Genomic DNA, 18,677 nt, shown 5'->3' on the forward strand with positions numbered 1-18,677 from the left:
GCTGGGCGCCAAGGCTCGTTTTATGAGTGGCAGCCACTTCAACCAATCATATTTAAGATATGCTTGCCTTGTCCCACCCCGCAGGCTATTTTCATTTTCTCATAGGTGAGACCCAGCAAGGCACTTCCCGCCTCCCTGGGCGGAGGGGCGGCACCTGGAGGAACATCTCTCGAGGTGTGTAGGTGAGTGGTCCGGGTAAAGGCTGGGATAGGGCTGGGAGTAGAATACCCGTACTTCAAACCCAATTTAGGGCAACCTTGACCGCTTACGGGAAGTTGAAGCTTGGGCAGGGCACTTGCCTGCAAGCCCCAATGTCCCTCACTGTAAAAAATGCATTAGACATGCCTAAGTTAGCGTGCCTTCACGGCGCCGGGCCCATAGCGGGTGCACTGAAGTTTCTCGCCTCACCACCCACTTCTCACTCTGCTGCGGAGCCTTGACCGCTGCCCCTCCCCGAGCCCGAGAGTGGCCCTGTCCACCACACCAGCGCCGCATCCAACGTGCGCCCCTTCCCCAGCGTCAAGAGGGAGCTAGTTTCCTCCCTTTTTCTCAGGGTTTTCCTGTGTGCCTCCTAGAAGCAAGGCCTGAGCCCTGGAGGTGTTCTTTGCTCCTTGCTCCAACATCGATTTATGGAGTGCTTGCAGCTGTGGTGAGCAGTGGGTTTGCGTTGGTGATTAAAATACCTACGGAATGTAGAATGTACGGGCAGAAAGCAAGCAAAGCCAATAAATAAGCAATTGAAACACGCTATTCCTTTTCCCAGTTATTTTTCGTTTTAGCATTTAACACTAAATGTCGCATTTTCCATTTTGATCTTGTCTAATGACTGTCTCTTCCACCAGAATGTAAACTCCATGAGTGCAGGCGGTTTTGCTTCCTCACTGCACCTAGAACAGTGCCCAGCACTAGTAAATATATGCTAAATGAATCAATACATAATAGAAATAAATAGAGTACTTGATAGAGAAAGAGAAGGGGGAGGTTCAGGGTGGGCCTCTGAGAGGAAGTGACCTTTAAAGAAGGCCTGAAGGGTGGGGAGAGCCATCCCACCAGAGACAACAGGATGTGTCAAGACCTGGCTTAAAGGTAGTGCTTCTTAGACTGAAGAGGTGGAAGCTAGGTGGAGGCAGGAATCAGGTCTTTAAAGTTCATGACAGACTTGGACGACTTCAATACGAAAGAAAGTAGGGTAATTAAGACACAGAGAAGGTAAGTTTAAGGCAAATACTGATAGGAATAACCCTCACGCTGTCTCATAGTTTACATTTAATAGAGCTTTCCCTTCTCCCACTTCTCTTGCAAAAATTTCAGGAAAAAAAGGCATAAAGAGGGCTCCAGACTTCATTCACTCACCATACATACCTGGTCCATAGCACAAAATAAAAATGGGTTGAATTGATATAACACCGTGCTAGGCTACAATCTCTATAAAGGTAGAGAGCCTGCGTCCTATTTATGTCTTATGTCCCAGCATCTAGTGCTGCCCCTTGCTCTCAGACCTTATCTATAAACTGAATGAGCACTCACCATTTACTGGAGCCTTCCATATGCCCGGCTTGTGCTTGGTGGTAGAATACAGAAAGAATAAGACCTCATCCTTGCCCTCAAGGGGGCTGTAGCCTGCTAAACCTTCCTGAAGTCATAGAGCTCATGAACAGTAAAACCCAAGTTTTCTGAAACCAAACCCTTTCTCTCGCAAAAATAAATAAAAAATCTTTTAAAAATACTATTTTAAAAAGAAATTAGACACAAAAGAATACAGTGGTATGATTCTGTTGACATAAAGGTAAACCCGGGCAAAGCTGAACTATGGTGGTTAAGTTTGTACACAAATGAGCTTTTCTATGTAAAGTGCTTAATCCAGCACTCAAAGCACAGGAAGCAGTCAGGAAACTTTGGGCACCAGCTCTGATTGTTGGGCCCTGTCTGCCTGGCTCTCCTGCCAGGCTCTCTCAGGATTGATTCATCCCGTCCCAGTGCTCACACAGAGTGTGGCACTTGCAGGCCTCGGGGAGAATGGGAGCAATCGAGGTAACCAGTGTAACCCACATGTTTTCCTTCTCTCAGGCCAAAAAGGGAGGGCCCGGGCCCGTGGCCTCACAGAGTCAGACCTGCTCTGGGAAGAGCACCAAGTTGTCCCTCCCGGGCTGCCCAAACCCCACTGATGATGGATGAGACGGAGGCGGATGCCGATGAGGAAGCCTGGCTGCAGCTTCGGCCAGTGGAGCCCTTGCCCTCCCAATGCTGTGGCAGTGGCTGCTCACCTTGTGTGTTTGACCTCTATCACCGAGAGCTGGCAAGGTGGGAGGCAGCCCGAGCCAGCAAGGACAGGAGCCTGCTGAGTGGGGAGGAGTCACAGGTAAGGGAGGGTTGCTCCTCAGACAAGAGGGGGCAGGGTGGCAGGGTGGCAGGGTCAGCCTGGCCCCGGCCCTGCACAGTGCACCTGTGTGGGGAAGCTCCCCCTGACTCTGCACAGCAGAGAGAAAAGGGTGTGTTTAATGGAAGCAGACAGATCCAGGTTCAAAGGCTAACCGGGAGCTGGGCATGAGGTCATCCCAGGAGTGAATGAGGTTTGGGCATTTTACAGGAGAGAGATCTGTAAGTCATGACATTCAGAGAAGACTTCCTGGAGGAGATACAGGTGGGAGGAATGTTAAAGGCAATGGGCTGAGACTTAGAAAACATGAATTTGAATTCCTGCTCTGGGTGTGACCTTGGACAAGTAAACTACTGCCACTCAGGCCTCATTTTCCCCACATGGAAAATAAGGATATTGGATTAGATCATCTTAAGGTCCCATCAACTTCTAAATTTTGTAAATCTGGATTTTTGGCAGGTTTGAAGGATGAGTAGGTATTTCCTACATTGGAGATGAGTGTTCTGGATAAAGGGCACAGCTTGAGCAAACAAAGACCCCCAGATAGGAAGCAGCAGGGTATTCTTGGGAGAACAGAGAAAAGTTCAGCATCTGATGCATGGGAGAGAAAATGAGGCTTGAGGTTCGTCCATAGGGCCCTGGAGTGTCCAGCCACGGAGGCTGCCCTTTATTCTGGGGCTGAAGGAGCCACGGAAGGCTTCTGAGCAGGGGGAGCTCAGTGTGAAAAGCTCGGGCCTTCTTAGATCAGAGCACGAAAGGCAGGTGAGGCGGGACTACTCTCTATTATTTGGAAAACTCTCCCACAGAGATAGGTAGCCTGTCCTGGGGGAAAGCGAGAAGGGTGCTTGCGTGTGTGTTGTGCCCCAGGTCCTAGCTGTTGGATTTTTTCCTGTTGCAGAGCTGCCCGTCCCAGCTGAGCCCAGAGACCTTCCTGGCCTTCCGCATCAGTGCCATGGACAGACTCACCGAGGACACTTACCGTGTCCGGTTTGCACTACCCAGGAACTGCCAGCTCGGCCTACGGCCTGGCCAGCACCTCATCCTACGGTACACTCAGGTAGTGGGAGGCCAAAGCTTCGCGGCCCCTCTTTGCCATTTGCTTGCTGTGGGGCCAAGGGCAGCTTGCTGAGCCTCCCTTAAGCCTCCCTCCATTTATCACCTTTAAGATAAACGTAGTGCTACCTGACTCAGAGGGTTCTGGGATTGGGTTTTCCTAACAACTAAGAGCAGCAACAACAAATATTTTCATGGCATTTACTCTCCAATACACAGTTCTGCGTGCTCACACCTAGGAACTCATGGAATCCTCACAAAACTGTGTATGGTAAGTACTGTTATCATTCGCAAGAGGAAACTGAAGTCAGAGAGGTTCAGTAACTTGCCCAAGGTCACACAGTTAGGAAGTGGTGGAGCGAGGATTTGAAGGCAAGCAGTCTGGCTCTAGAGCCTCTGGTATTCATCTAATATTAGTGCCAGTTGAGAGGAAGGACGCTTGTCCTCGAGAATAAGGGACTTGCCTGGGACCACACAGCTAATAAGTCCTGCAGCCAGATTCAAACTCCCAGCCTGGCTCCCCAGCTACACTGCACCACTCCTCTGAAGTTCCTTCCTCCTCCCAGCCTCCTTCTGCCCTTTCCCCCAGCCTTGATCCCCTCCCCCACAACCCCCAACCTGCCCAGGGACAAGGCCCTTTGGGACCTGCAGGTGGAGGCATCTGCCAGATGGTTGATTCTGGGTCTGAGGCTTAGCAGAGAGATGAGCTCTAGATGTGAGCGTGGGAGTCATCAGCCAGCATCTGGACAGCATTTGGGGTGTACGTGGTGTGGCAAGAGGGAAGGACAGAGGACCGAATCTTGGCAACTCCAGCATTTTTGGTATCGGCAAGAAGGGGAGGAGCCAACAAAGCGGACAGAGGACGAGGAGAAGGTCTTACTACTGGTCGCACTTTAGCCACTTGCCTCATGCCAACCCGTGGTGTTTGTGCCCAGTGTGTCCGGCCTGTGGCCCGGCTGGCTGTCGCTAAAGCTCACTATCCCAGTGGCTCTAGGGCAAGTCACAGCCCCATAAGTCAGGGGTGCCCAGCACTCCGTGCCCTTAGCTTGGCCTCTCTCCTCCACCCTCTCTGCTGCTCCAGTGACATTCCTAACACAGGGAGCTAACCATGTTGCCCCCTTCTGGTGTTCCGAGGAGGCTCCCGAGGCTCGTTTCCTTTCCCACCAAGTTCTCCCTGCCCCTCCCTCACACTTGCGCCTTGCTCCAGACTCGTGACCCACTCACCAGTTCCTGGCTTGCTCCGCATTTCCTACCTCTAAGCTTTTGCCCAGGCTGTGCCCTCTGCCTGGAATTCCTTCCTGTCCTGTCCCCACTGTCACCTGTTAGTGGCCTGCCTCTTTCATACCCAGGAGGGTAGCAAATCTCCAGGAGGCCTCCTGTAGCTCCCCGGGTGAGAGTGGTCCCTCCGTGTGGAGCGTGTGCGTGTTTACGTCTGGGACAGCAGATGTTACAGTGCTCTTTGTATCCACGCCATGCCACGGATGGTGTTTAGTACTTCCTTGTTTGTTCCCTAAGCATTTCTTGAGTATTTTGGTCTAGCTTCTGGGTTTGATGCAGTAAGATGGGGCCTTTTAATTTTTTATTATTTTTTTAAAGATTTATTTATTTGTTAGAGAGTGTGCATGCCTGAGTGAGGAAGGAAGGGGCAGAGGGTGAGAATCTCAAGCAGACTCCTCAGTGAGCACAGAGTCCGAAACGGGGGCTTGATCCCAGCACCCTGAGATCATGACCTGAGCCAAAGCCAAGAGTTGAACGCTTAACTGACTGAGCCACCCAGGTGCCCCAGCATGGGGCCTTTTTAATCTTTACATATGTCTGAGAAGAAAGTTTTGCATACAGTAGGACTCAAAAAAGGAGTGCTTGGGTGCTTCTGGAAAGCACTGAGGTGTCGTGTGCGGAATCCAGCTCTGGAGTCAGACAGAGCTAAGAATGAATTCTAGCTGTGTGACTTCAGGCAAGTAACATCCTAAGCCTTGGTTTCTTCATGTGGGTTATTGGGTTTTGTTTTTGCTTTTTTAAGATTTTATTTATTTGAGAGAAAGAGAGAGAGAGCATGTGCACTCACGAGCTGGGGGAGAAGCAGAGGGAGAGGGAGAAGCAGACTCCCCAGTGAGCCAGGAGCCTGATGACATGGGGCTCCATCCCAGGACCCTGGGATCACGACCCGAGCCGAAGGCAGACGCTCAACCGACCTAGCCACCCAGGAGCCCCCCGGGTTATTATTTGTTAGATGAGGTAATGTGCACAATATTCTTGGTGCCTGGTAGGTATTTAATCAACGTGGCTGCTGCTATTATTACTTGTGATCATCATCCTGGCCCCCTTGTTGATAACATCGTAGAGAAGATTCACGCGTGAGGTCAGGCTTTGGACTAGGGCACCTTTGAGGATCCTTCTAATTCTGATGCTCCTGGTACATGGTAGTAAGTGTTTGATAAACGTGAACAGTCTTTATCTTTCTCAGTCTGTGGTCAAGAGGAGGTCAGGAAACATCACAGTGACGTCCTAAAAACAGCTCACCTCATCAGTGGACTCTTGGAACACGACTTTCCCATTTGTGATCCCAGTAGAGCCACACGACAGGGACACACATGGTTGTCCCCACTTTACAGAGGGGCAGCTAAGGGATCAGTGACCTGCCTGGGTCTCACGGCCAGCACGTGGCAGAGGGGGAAGCAGCACCCCTTTTTTCTGCTCCACCTTCAGTGAGGACCGCTGGGGACCACTGGGCCCCGCTTTCACCCGCCCGGCACAGAGGAGGTACCTGTAAGGGTTTGTTGAAAGCCTGGCTGACCGCCCGACCGTATACTTCTCTTTCCCAGAGGGAAGGTGGATGGCTTAGAAATTCAGAGAGCCTATACACCCATCAGCCCTGCCAACGCAGAAGGATACTTCGAAGTTTTAATCAAGGTGAGCTGACCCACGTGGGTGCCCTTTAGATGGTATGGACTGGACTCCATTTCCCAGCCAGGTCGGGATGGGGTGGTGCCCAGCCATGTGGGAAAAGCCAGTGTTCACATGGGAGGAGGCTGGCAGGGAGAGTAAAGGAAGGCTTCTCCCATCTCCTTTCCCCGGGAGAGGGGGCCGCCACCTCAGACCCCAACAGAGACTGATTTCAGGAAAAGGAGGCTCAGACTGAGAAAGGTAGCGCTGTTCCCTCTCGCTTTCTTAGCGATTCATGGAGAGCGAGCACTGGGCCCAGGGGAAGGGGCAGCCAAGTCACCTGGTCCCTACTGTGCACTGGTTGCTGGGCTCCAGAGATGAGTCAGACATACAGTGCCCGCCCTTGGACAGAGGGCCAGACCAGGGCAGGACGATGTGACAGACACCATGACAGGAGGTCGCAACCCAATTCAGGGCAGCGGGGGTGCAGGGAAGGCAGCGGGGCTTCCTAGCAGAAGCTGAGTTTGAGCTGCGTGTTGAAGTGAAGGAGTGGAGAACCGGGAGGGCAGGGTGGGAAGGACGCACTCGGTGCCCAGAACAGCACGCACAACGGCAAAGGAGGCACGGCTGGGGGTGCTGTCAGTCACTTGTCCCTGAGTAGAAGGGAACAAGCAGGCAGAAGGTGGGGCATGGAGCACCTCATGAACAGAACTAACCTGAGACCGTTCTCAGGGAGCAGACAGGGCCCGGGGCATTGGAGTTGGGCCTTGAAGCAGGAATACAAATTGGCAGTGGCAGGGAGTGGCCTTCCAGGCCTTGGCCTGGACAGATGACCAAAGGCAAGGAGGGGTGAGACAGGGTCTGTGGGAACTGTACCCAGTCTGAACTGATGGGCAGGAAGAGGGGTGCTCGTGTGGACAGCCGAGGTGGGTGGGGCACTTGGCAGAGATGAGATGAACAAGATGGCCTGGGTACAAATCCCCCCCACAACCCGCCCCTCCAGGACCCACGGATTCAGCACTGGATGTATAAGAGGTCTTAAAGATCCGATTATGTGGAAAAAATAATTAGGTTGAACTATGTGAAACTTCTGATACTCTAAGATTTTTGACTTACAGAAACAGTGGTTTCATACAGGTCAAGCTAACATATAGTTGACATCGTCATTTCCCAAACAGAATCCTAGGGAACACTGATATTTAAGAATAGCTTTCACGTCCTTTATCACCCTTGTAGGATGGGAATTATTACTCGCCTTCCATTGATAAGCAAACTGAGACCCCAGGAGGACCCAAGGCTCCACAGGGAGTAAGAAGTGTGGCCAGTGAGTGAGCCTGGCCTCCTGACTCCAGGACCCCAGCACTGTCTTGGCTCCTGCCTTCCCTGACGGCATCAAAGCCTGAGTGTTTATTCCCTCACACAGAAGCTTGGATGGGATCCCTCCTCCACGCAACTGTTTGTCTGGGAGATTCCACAAATCCTCTCCAAATGGCCTGCTTCCCCAAGCTGCTTGTCGGGGTGTGTTTCTGTTGAAAGGATAAGCCTGGAGACAGTTCTTCAGGGCAGCTGGATCTCTCCCAGCTGCAAGGCTGATTTTCTCCTTCGTTTACCGGAAAGCCTGTCTTTAGAGAGATGCTTAATTATCCCTAAGCCGCTGGCTGGGAAGAGCTGGAAATGTCTTTGCAAATTGGGAAGGCAGGCGGGTTTTTTAGGTTTACCTCCCGTGTGGATGGGAGGGAGGAATTCCCATTTCTCAGGCACCTTCTGGGCACCAAGCACTCTTTCCGGCTCTTCATATTCATCGTCTCCTTTCAACCTCATAACCATCCTGCAGAGTAGATCTTATTATCCCACTTTACAGATAGAGAAACTGAAGCTCAGAGTGATGATGTCACTGTCCCAAGGCCCCTTGGGTAATGTGACCCCACATGGAAGAGCAGAAGTTCAGTGTCAGGTCTGTTTAACAAGTATGTATTGAGCAGGCTCCGTGTGGGTGCTGGCGACACAGAAGAATCCTTCCTTTCTCCTTGAGTGCCGTCTGTGCCATAGGGCTGCTAAAGCCACAGCTGGGGCTGTGCCTCCCCCAAGACTGGGGCCAGAAAACAGGTGTGCTCGGAGACAAGCCTCCAGCAAGTTAGGAGGAGAACTGTAGCCTCCCTCCCAGACTTCTTGCAGGAGGCTGAGGACTTCCCTTGCTTTGTGCATATGGTACCCAGTGAAGTTAGAGATGCTACCAGAGGTTGCTGAGGGTACTTAAAAGCATGTCTGGTGACCAAAGCCCAGTCTCCTTTAAACTTGGTTATATTCTGACTCTAAACACCCTTCCAGGGGTGCCTGGGTGGCGCAGTCGTTAAGCGACTGCCTTCGGCTCAGGGCGTGATCCCGGCATTATGGGATCGAGGCCCACATCAGGCTCCTCCGCTAGGAGCCTGCTTCTTCCTCTCCCACTCCCCCTGCTTGTGTTCCCTCTCTCGCTGGCTGTCTCTATCTCTGTCAAATAAATAAATAAAATCTTTAAAAAAAAAAACCACCCTTCCAGTCCTATCAGATCTCCCCCTCCCCCTCACATTCCTGTGTCTTCGGCTGTCCTATCCTTGACCATACCACACCTGATGCCCAGAACCCTCTCTGCCTTCCTGCTCCCATCCCTAGTGAATGCAATCTTTTTTTTTTTTTTAAGATTTTATTTATTTATCTGTCAGAGAGAGAAAGAGCACAAGCAGGGGGAGTGGCAGGCAGAGGGAGAAGGAGGCTCCCCGCTGAGCAAGGAGCCCAGTGAGGGACTTGATCCCAGGACCCTGGGATCATAACCTGAGCCGAAGGCAGCCACTTAACCGACTGAGCCACCCAGGTGTCCCTAGTGAATGCAATCTTGCTAGCCCGCAAGGTCCAGCTCAAATGCCACCTCCTCCAGAAAGCCATCCTTGATCCTACTCCATTGGAAGCGACTGTACCTCGTCAGGGCTCTCTCAGCATGCTGTCCTTTTCATGGGGTATTAGGTATCTCTACCTTGAATGTGCAAGACTTTGGTCCCTCCTAGTTTGTGAACTCCTTGAGGAGAGGTCCTGAATCTGGATTGATGGATTCATTCATTCATTCATTCATTCATTGAGATATTTATGAAGTCTTTCCCAAGGTCCAGGCACTGGCTACCTTCATGGAGCTTAAGGTCTAGCTGTCTTCCCTGCAGCCCCCGCATGGCGTGTCGCCCAGAGTGGGCAGGCCCGCAGGAAATGTGGACCGCTCACCCCCATGAAGGAATCCCCTCCACAACCTTTACTTCTTTCAGCCAGCCAGGAGACAGTAACAGGTAATGCAGAGGTTGCAAATGAGTGGCCTGCGAACGGATTGCAGCACAGAAATATATTTGGTTTGGGCCTACACAGCGTTTTAGAAATTTAGAATTAATTTCTGACATTTCAAAAATGGGAGATTTTACGTAAAAATTTGGATCTCCTGCTCCTCTTAGAAAATCAGAAGATAGGGCTTTATCAGCCCCACACATTACATCCTGGAATCTGCAAAGCGACTTCCTCCTTTAGAAGGAGCATTCTTGTACTCACCAATTTACCACGGTCCCCACCACCCCCTGTTGTCTCCCTGATACTGAGAAGGATTTAATTAATTGCAATTAATCATCTCATACCCAGTTCTTTACTCAGTGATGTTACGTTCAGGGCCCTGTAGTCGTGTGGGTCTGAGACCTCTGCAGGTAGGCTGTCGGTCCTGTGGTTCTTATCCCAGCCTCACCATTTCCCTTCTGGGTAAGCTTCCAGGCCTCATCTGAAAATTGGGAATGACAGTACCAACTCTGGGGCGACTAGGAGGGTCCTCTGACACAGCACCTGTCAGGCACTTGGCCTGCTGGAGAGGCTGCACGTTCGTGGCTGACGTGGCTTGTATTGGCAGCATGTACGTGTCCCAGTAAGGTCTCCCTGTGTTTGCTCCCAGTGCTACCCGACCGGGCTGATGTCGCAGTACGTCAAGTCCTGGAGCACAGGGGACACAGCTTTCTGGCGAGGACCTTTCGGCGACTTCTTCTATAAAGCAAACAAGGTCAGTGCCAGCACATTAGGTCCTCACGAGACGCCTCCTGCCTGAGCCTCCAGGACCATGGTTTCCATGTGGCAGGCTGTGGAATCGCACTGTGCCATTCTTCCTGAGCCCAAGCCCAATCCCAAGAGCATCCCTGGGGTTGGACCTGGGAGGAGACAGAAGGGGCACCAAGAGACAGATGCTCTCCAGCTCTCCAGGGCGGCCATTGCTTAGGAAATCACACTCACGTACTTGGAACTCGGGATGCCCTTGCCATCAGGCCCTCCGATGGCTTTCCACTTTCACATTCCAGCTACAAAACCACGGAGGCCCCTCCCTTAAATACGCCCCTCGCTCTCTGCTTGGGAGCCCAGTGCTTCCCAGCCGGAAGGCTCTTCCCCTCATCCTCCTGGCATGTTTATCTCCTTCCCTGTTGTGCCCGGGAAGAATTAGTAATTTCTCATCAGCTGGTGCATATCTGGAAGGCAGCTTGGCAGTATGTACCAAGCGTCTTAAGAATCTTCAAATCCTTTGACCCAGTAATCCCACTCCTGGAAGTCTGTCTTATGGAAAGAACCCAAGTGCTGCCTCTTGTGCACATGTTCACGGAGGCTTTATTTATAAAAGCAGGAAGTTGGAGGAAACGGACTATCCAGCCGCAGGGGAACAGTTAAGTGCACTGGGTTACAGGTACGGGATAGAATATTATCCTGGATTTTAAAATTGTGTTTATAAATGATGTTATATGCTTATGGTGTAAGATCAGGTGACAAACACATGTACAAAACAACAGGTTGGGAAACAAAGTTTAAATGCACAGAAAAAAACGTGAAAAGAAAATGCAATGCAATGTCAGCGGCTCTGGCTGGTAGAATTATGGGTGATTTTTGTTTTCTTCATTATACCTTCCAAATTATCCACAATGAGCACCTATTACTTTTATGATTAGGAAACAAAACCAAACAAAAGCAAATGAAAAAGAATGAATCATTCCTTTCTCTCCGTTATTTTCGTTTAATATAAAAATAGTTTTTATTGGTTTTTTTCTTATCACAAACACAGAATGTACATTACCAAAAAAAAAAAAATCAGACTCAGAGAGGCAAAAAGAAGAGAGGAAAGAACAGCTGCAGGCCATCTACCCAGACACACCAGTCTCACTGCCTTGGCAGATAACTTCCCAGCTCCCCTTCCGCACGTGGGTGGAACACCCGTGCACGCACCCACGTACGTGTGTGTAACGGTACTACGAGACGATGTGTGTGGCGCTGCGGACGTGCCAGGCTCTGATGTTCGCACTTGCTGTGCTAAAATTTTGTTTTATCCTCACCACAGCTCTCAGGCAGTGCTACCCCCGTTTCACAGACGTGTGCAGTGCGGATGTTGTAATACTCCTGGCGTCAGCCTTGCTCAGCCTTGCATTTTAGCTGAGGACGTCGCCCTGTCCCCCAGGCCCCTGAAAGCAGGGACCGGGATTGTCCCTGTTCCCTCCTGACCTAGAGGGCACACCCTTTCCCGCTGGAGCCTCCCGTGTGTCCACAAAACACCCCTGCAGAGCCTCGTACTTCCTGTCCGGGGAGGTTGTAGGGCCAGGCAGTGAGGGAGAAGAGCTGGCATCTCACGCAGAAACATTCAGCCACTGAGACAGGCTAAGGCGCGGTTCTGCACCCACAGGGACGCGGGGCTGCTCTGGCCCTGTCCTTGCCCTGTCCTTGCCCTTTGCAGTCGTCTTCATTGTAGATGGATGTTGTGGCCACCCTGAGGCTGGCACGTGAGCATCTGTATGTGCTTTCCTTCCAGACGTTCTCAGGTCTCCATGCAGGGCCACACACGGGGCGGACGAGGCCCTGTCCTCCAGAAGCTCACAGTGTGATGGGGCACAGATGCCCGCACACGTGACGGCAATGCGGCGTGACCGGTGTCGTGAGGAGGGTGCACAGACAACTGTGGGGATGCAAAGGAAGGACCCCTCACATGCTACTGGCTCGGGGAAGACTTTCCAGAAGAGACCCTGAGCGGTGGTGGGAGAAAGAGGAGGAGCACGCGTACTGGGGACCAGGAGGCTGGGGACCCACGCGCAGGACAGGGCTGTGCGGCCAGCAGCAGGGCTCAGTGAGGGAAGGGCTCGAACTGTGTGGAGCACCAGGATCCGCACCAGGCACTTGATGGCGTCTCGTTAAACCCCCACGACAATTCTGAGACACGTGCTGCTGTGGGGAGGAGCTGTTATTTTTTTTTTACCCGTGAGGAAACCAAGGCTCAGAGAAGTGAAAGCACTTGGCCACATCATATGGCTGAGGATTTAGACCCAGATCTGCATGACTGATACTCGAAGTATTTCATGTAGGGGTGTGACATGCATTCGCTGTCGATAAAGCTAATGGAAACTTGGACTACTTCTCAGAGGCCTAATCTCCAGAATGAAGGAGGTGACTCCTTGCTGCATAGGTCAGGCACTAACCTCTAAAGCACTGTTCTTAAAGACCACGCCTCCCGAAGAGACCGAGAGCCAGGAGAAGGATTCGTGGATTGAGTGATGGGTTGATGGAATTGGGGCCTCTCGGGGAAGAAATTCCCTTTTATTCTGTGGCTCTTCTGTGCCAACACTGTGCAGGCACTTTTGTGTAGTGAGTGTCTCAGTCTAGAGAAGAGCAGGCTACGGGATCCAAGCCAGGGCCCTCAGATCTCTGCAGGCAGCCCAGAGGGCAGGGTCGGGGTAGGGCCAGTGGGCTAGGCTTTGGAGGGAGCAGGCTTCGGCTCAGTGTGAGGTGGAAAGACCTCTCTGGAAAGGGGAGTCAGCCTATAACAGAGTAAACTGCTTTGGGAGGGAGTGGGCTCCCTGTCAAGAGAAGTGTGTAAGCAAAGTCCTGTGGAGTTGGGTAGGAAAGCAGCTAAGCCACTCGTAGGATGGGCTACACCATTTTACATTCCATTTCGGACTCCATGACTTCCGTGACACAGACTTCACAAGCTGTAGACTTTCACAGCAAGGATGGCTTCCTAGAAGATGTAGAGAGGGGACCTCAGACCGGTGGGACCCCCTGGGAAGGGCTGTGCTGTCCTGGGCAGTTCAAGCAAGCCCAAGAAAAGGCCATGTGGTGGGTGGGTGGGCTGAGACCTGCCATGTCCCCATTCTGTTCCCCAGTACGCTGAGCTCCTCATGCTGGCTTCAGGCACTGGCCTGGCCCCCATGGTGCCCGTCCTGCAGAGCATAACAGACAACGCAGAGGACGAGACTTTCGTCACCCTGGTCGGCTGCTTTAAGACTTTTGAGGGCATCTACCTAAAGACCTTCCTGCAGGAGCAGGCCCGTTTCTGGAATGTCCGAACCTTCTTTGTCCTCAGCCAGGTGAGCCCAGCATGGTGACTTCCTTCCCTGATTGAGACTGTGCTGGCCCCTTGCACCCATCCTGACGGTCTGCTGTGGCCTCCCTGCCCCGGACTGCAGTAGGAATCTACTGTCGCCATGTGGCCGGCAAGGGGGGCAGGTCTGGTTCTGTTTGGTGTGTGTGGGTGCGGGAACTGATGCCCAGAGAGGTGGAGGTGCTGGCCTGTCCGTGCTGCCGGCTGGGGTGAAGCCAGGACTGGAGCACCGGGCTGCGCTCCAGCCCTCCCCCATCGTACTTTGCTGCCTGCCAGCTGCCCTCTGGCCTCACCTGCTGTATGGGCTGGGGGCCTGTGTGTGGAGTCAGTGGGCCAGGACGCAGATGTCCACAAGGCCCGGGACAAACTCCTTTGGGACAGGGATCACGTGTCTGGATCACCAGGCTCTCTTCGGTGCTTGGCAGGGTGCCAGGCACAGAGCAGGCACACACGCCATCAACTATTGGTGAGTAAGTAGATCTGGGGTCACCGCATTTATTAGGGCTCCCACCACAGCACTTTGCCCCCACACGGGAGAAGAGTTGCTTCCAGATTCTCCAGGCTGCCCATACCAGAACTGGAAGCAACTCTGCCCCCTGCCCCCTGCCCCTCAGCTTCTCTGCCCCCTGCACGTACTCTGGCCACTCTGCCCGGGCCCTCCCCTCTGGCCCGTGGTCGGGGGCCATCTTATTCCTTATCCCAAGCCAGGCCCTGTGCTGCCTTCCCCATGGGCTGTAGCTTTGTTTCTCTTCCGTGTGCCCCCAGTTGGGGGTCCCTGCTGGGGCCTCCCCTCCGTTCTGTGTTGCTCAGGGCCGGCCTCACTGCCCAGTACTTGGGAGTACCCGTCTCATCAGTGTCCCACTTGTGGCAGCTTTAGAGTGTCCCTAAAGACTGGCATGGTTTTCCCCATCGTGACTGGGTGGGGGGGTGTCAGGAAACCGGGTTTCCCTCCCCAGTTCCAGAGGTCGTGGGATCCTCAGTGGCCCAGTTCTGTGGGCCTGTCCGTGGGACAGAAGGGTCAGTGGTGCAAACGTCAGGAGGGCCATGCTTGGTGAGCATTCGCAGAGGCGGGAGGTGCTGAAGGCCGGAAATGAAGCAGAGGCCAGTGAGCAGCCTGACTCGTGTGCCCGGGCTGGCCCAGGCAGCTCTGCTCGAGGGCCAGCTCAAGGAAGGTGGGGGGAGTGGCAGAATCACCCGGCTGTTGGCCAGCCTTCCTGTCCCCCGACCGCATGCCTGGTGCCCGGGATAGGGAAGTGAAGATGACCTGCCCCCTGCCCTCCAGGCACTCACCTTTCTAAGGGGAGACAGCCACAGGGATGGCTTCACTGACCACCTTCTCTGTGCCTGGTGCTGTTCTAGGCGCTGTGTGTGTGTTAAATCATTTAATCCCACCACAATCCTAGGAGGCTTATACTGCCATCATGCCCGTTTTATAGATACGGCACAGAGAGAGTAAGAACCTTGACCAAGGTAACACAGCAAGTTGGTGGAGAGTTAGGTGTGAACCAAGGTGGTCCTGCTCCAGACGCCCTGCTTTTACTGCTTGTTGGTATAAGACAGCAGAGGGAGGGGGCCACATGGAGGGTGCTGAAGATGCTGGCAGCAAGCAGGGAGGGCTTCACAGAGGAGCTGGCATTGAGCCTGGGCTTGAGGGCAGAGTTAAAGTTGACCAGCAATAAAGGGCCTTCAGCCCTGGGCCAGGGCTCTGATGAAGCCGGTCGCCTGGGGCTGGGCGGCTGAGCGGGCTGGCTGTCAAAGGCAGGGGCAGGTGAGGGGTGATGCAGTGGGAGGTGCCTCCTTGACTTAAGGTTCTCGCCCAGGCTGCAGCCACAGCGGCCCCACGGGTCTCCCTCTCCAGACACTTCCTGCCAATCGGCCCTTCTTGCAGCCAGAAGGGCACCACTGACTCCACCACCACCGTGCTTCCAGCCCTTCCCTGGCTCCCCACTGCTCTCAGGATGATGGCCCAGCCCGCACGGCTGTACTAACCTCTGTGGCCTTGTCTCCTGGCACACCCTCCCTGCGTGTCCAGGCATCGCTGGTCTGCTCCTGGCTGCAAGTGCACCGTGCTTTTCTGGCTGCTGGGCCTGCCTGTGCTCGTGCTGTTCCCCCTTCCAGGAGCACTTTGCCCCACTTCCTCAGCTAACGCCTACTCACCCCTCACATCTCTCTGCTGAGGTGTGACTCCATCCTGGAACTTCTCTAGAGCCCCCAGACTGGCATGGGTGTTTCTGCTGTCATAGCCGGGCTCTCCTTAACAGCATCCACCCTGCAGCGCCGTCACTGATTATGGGTCCCCCACCCCACCTGGGCAGCAACCAGACCCACCGAATCTCTGGGTGTGCAGTTGGTGGGGGGGGGTATGCCAAACCTAACTAGCCTGGGGGAATTGGGCAGCGGGAGGGAGAGGTGAAGCCAGTGGGCCCTGCTGGTCCCGGCCCTCAAGGGCCCTTTGGGTGGGTCAGAGCATGGAGGGGGCATGGGAGGATCCAGATCATCAGCGAGGATCCCCTCGGAGCACCGCAGTGGGGTCAGATGAGCTCTGCAGCGCGGGCCTCCGAGGCACTGTGAGTGTGCTGGAGAAGAGGCCTGCACTCGTCACAGTGGCCCACAGAGGTCAGGGTCACTCAGCTGGGACATGGTGGCAGAGCTCAGATCCAGCCCCCTCTCTCTTTCCCATCTCTCTGCTTAGCCCCAGAAGTTAGAAGCTCACCTGAATAGGGTCTGCAGAGGGGATGGTGCTGTTCTGTTTTTGTTTGTTTCGATGCTGGTTACATGGTGTCTTCTCTTCGTTAGAATTTTTAAACTATGTATACTTTTTGATTTATGTGCTTTTCTATACATGCATTGTACTTCAGTAAAACGTCCACTTACAAAAGCGAAGTTCCTCCAAATAAGTTGGAGGTGGAGCTTTTCTTTTGTGATCCCAAAGATGAAAGCCACCAGCGAAGGCTGGAGGAGCAAAAAGAGAGAAGCCTGGGTCACTCGGGCACTGTGCTCCCTGGAATCCTACCTCCAGCCTTTTTACGTGAGCAGTAGCCCCCCTCTCGGTTAAGGCCCTGCTGCCTCGGATCCCCAACACACACAGCCGGAGCGAGAGCAGGAAGCTTGTGTGTTTCGAGCAGCTGCCACATCCCAGTGCCCAGCACGGTGCCAGGCACAGAGTGCCCGCTCAGTAAATATTCGTCCCACCAGCAAGGTGGAAAGCCTGATGAAACAAAGGAGCGCATGTTATGCTCCCAGGGTGATGGTGGTGGACAGCCTTACAAAGGTACTGGGAGACCCCCAGTCTTGGGGAGAAGACGTCCCCTGGAGTGACAGGTGCAGCAGCCCCTGGGAGGCAGTAAGAATTGGGACCTGCCTCACTGCGTGCCCTGGGATGTCCCTCCTCCTCCCTGTGCCTCCCCTGTTGTGGGAAGATAAGTGTCCCTCTCTCCCCCTGGGCTTGTTATGAGGGTAGTCAGAGTCCCCGTGCCAGGAAGTCCCTGGCCTGTGGTAGGGCTAGCTGAAGGTTGCCTTCCCGCCCCTCTGCCTCAGTTTCCTCGTTCAACCGTGAACTGCGTGAACTCTGAAGACTTCCCAGTAGTCACCTGCACTATTTCTCATTGTCTCAGGAGAACTCCCTGGAGAAGCTTCCCTGGAGTTACCGGGAGAAGACCCGTTTTGGCCGCCTGGCCCAGGGCCTGATTGAAGAGCTGGTTGGCTCCTGTCGCAGAAAGCCCTTTGCATTGGTCTGTGGCTCAGCCGAGTTTACCAAGGACATGGCCAGGTGCCTGCTGCGCGCAGGCCTGGCTGAAGACTCCTACTTCCTCTTCTAGCCCTGGCCTCCCTTCCAAAGCCCTGGCCTGGATCCTGCCCCTGGAACACTGGAAGAATCACAGACTGGAGTCAGAAGACATGGAGTGCAGGCCTGGCCCACCGCTCACTGGCCAGGTGACCTTAGGTGAATGTCTTTACCTGTGTGCACCTCCAGCTCTCATCTACCCCACCAGGTTGCCAACTCCCTCAGGCAGACGTATTGCTGTGTGGAGGGAAGATGGGGCTGCAGGAGCCCCAGGGAGGGGGGCGTGGGAATCCGTTAGGACTCCAGGGAGAAAGCCAGGTCTGTGCCAGGCCCCGGATGAGTAAGAGCTGGCAGGAGAAGGTGCAGGAGGAGCTTCCCAGATGCCTCAGATGAGAGGGTTTGGGCACTCCCGTCCCACCCTGCCCTAGAAATGCCTGTTCTAAAGCCCGCTTCCCCTGAAAACTGTGTCCCTGCTGTGGCCTCAGTGCTGGCTCAGATGCGTTGCTTGCTGAGTGTTTAGAGAATTACCATAGGGGTAGCTAAGAGCTCTTTGGAGGAGGAACTTGCCTCCAGCCTGACACAGCGGTCTCAGGCTCCATGACCTGACCGCATTCTCCGAGCAAGGTGGGCCCTGGATTACCTTTATTTTGTACTGGGCCCAGGCCTTTCCTGCTGCAAACAGCTTGGCTCTCCGTCTCCCTTCCGTGGCTCAAGAGCCCAGCCCAGAGTCCTTTCCTGACCCAAAGAGGTACAGAAACAAACACCCCTCCCTCCTGCAGGCGGCCAGCTCAGCCCGCCCTCAGCTCCGCAGCCCTGGTGACGGTTGCTATGGAGATCTAAAGATAGAGCAGGAGCCAGGAGACCTGGGTCCCTCTCTCTGCTCTGCCCACTGAGCCGCTGCTGATTCCGCTCCACCCCCACTGCCCTCCCCACCGTGCCCCTCCATCCTGCGTGGGGCAAGCCCTCCCCCTTGACCTGGCGCTCCCAGGCAGCGCACTGCCGGTAACGAATCGTGCTTTCCACCGCCCGGCCTCCACCGTGCTGCCCCGGCTCAGGCTGGCTGCGGGTGCTCCCGGAATCAGAATACTAAGCCATGAAATCTCAGAATCAGAGCGAGAACTTTATAGTCGTGGAATCACAGCCCTCCTCACCCCAGAGATTAAAGTTCAGGACTCCAGAAA

The 18,677-nt window shown here is 53.9% G+C and overlaps 1 protein-coding gene across 4 annotated transcripts; it reads left to right on the top strand.

Moving 5' to 3' along the window:
• The first annotated feature begins 115 nt into the window (after window positions 1–115).
• LOC113254636 (NADH-cytochrome b5 reductase-like) lies at window positions 116–18,677 on the top strand. 4 transcript variants are annotated; one of them, XM_026498034.4, is made up of 7 exons: window positions 116–174; window positions 2,068–2,359; window positions 3,276–3,424; window positions 6,253–6,340; window positions 10,266–10,370; window positions 13,495–13,698; window positions 17,327–18,677. In XM_026498034.4, the coding sequence occupies exons 2-7, from the start codon at window positions 2,165–2,167 to the stop codon at window positions 17,528–17,530; spliced, it is 945 nt and encodes a 314-aa protein (XP_026353819.2). In that variant the 5' UTR covers window positions 116–174; window positions 2,068–2,164; the 3' UTR covers window positions 17,531–18,677. The 4 variants fall into 4 exon arrangements, with proteins under 4 accessions (XP_026353819.2, XP_026353818.2, XP_048076474.1 ...); XM_026498033.4 differs by having other exon boundaries at window positions 118–182; XM_048220517.2 differs by lacking the exon at window positions 6,253–6,340 and having other exon boundaries at window positions 118–182; window positions 3,276–3,434.

Source organism: Ursus arctos, unplaced genomic scaffold, assembly GCF_023065955.2.
Source record: "Ursus arctos isolate Adak ecotype North America unplaced genomic scaffold, UrsArc2.0 scaffold_12, whole genome shotgun sequence".
Taxonomy (NCBI): domain Eukaryota; kingdom Metazoa; phylum Chordata; class Mammalia; order Carnivora; family Ursidae; genus Ursus; species Ursus arctos.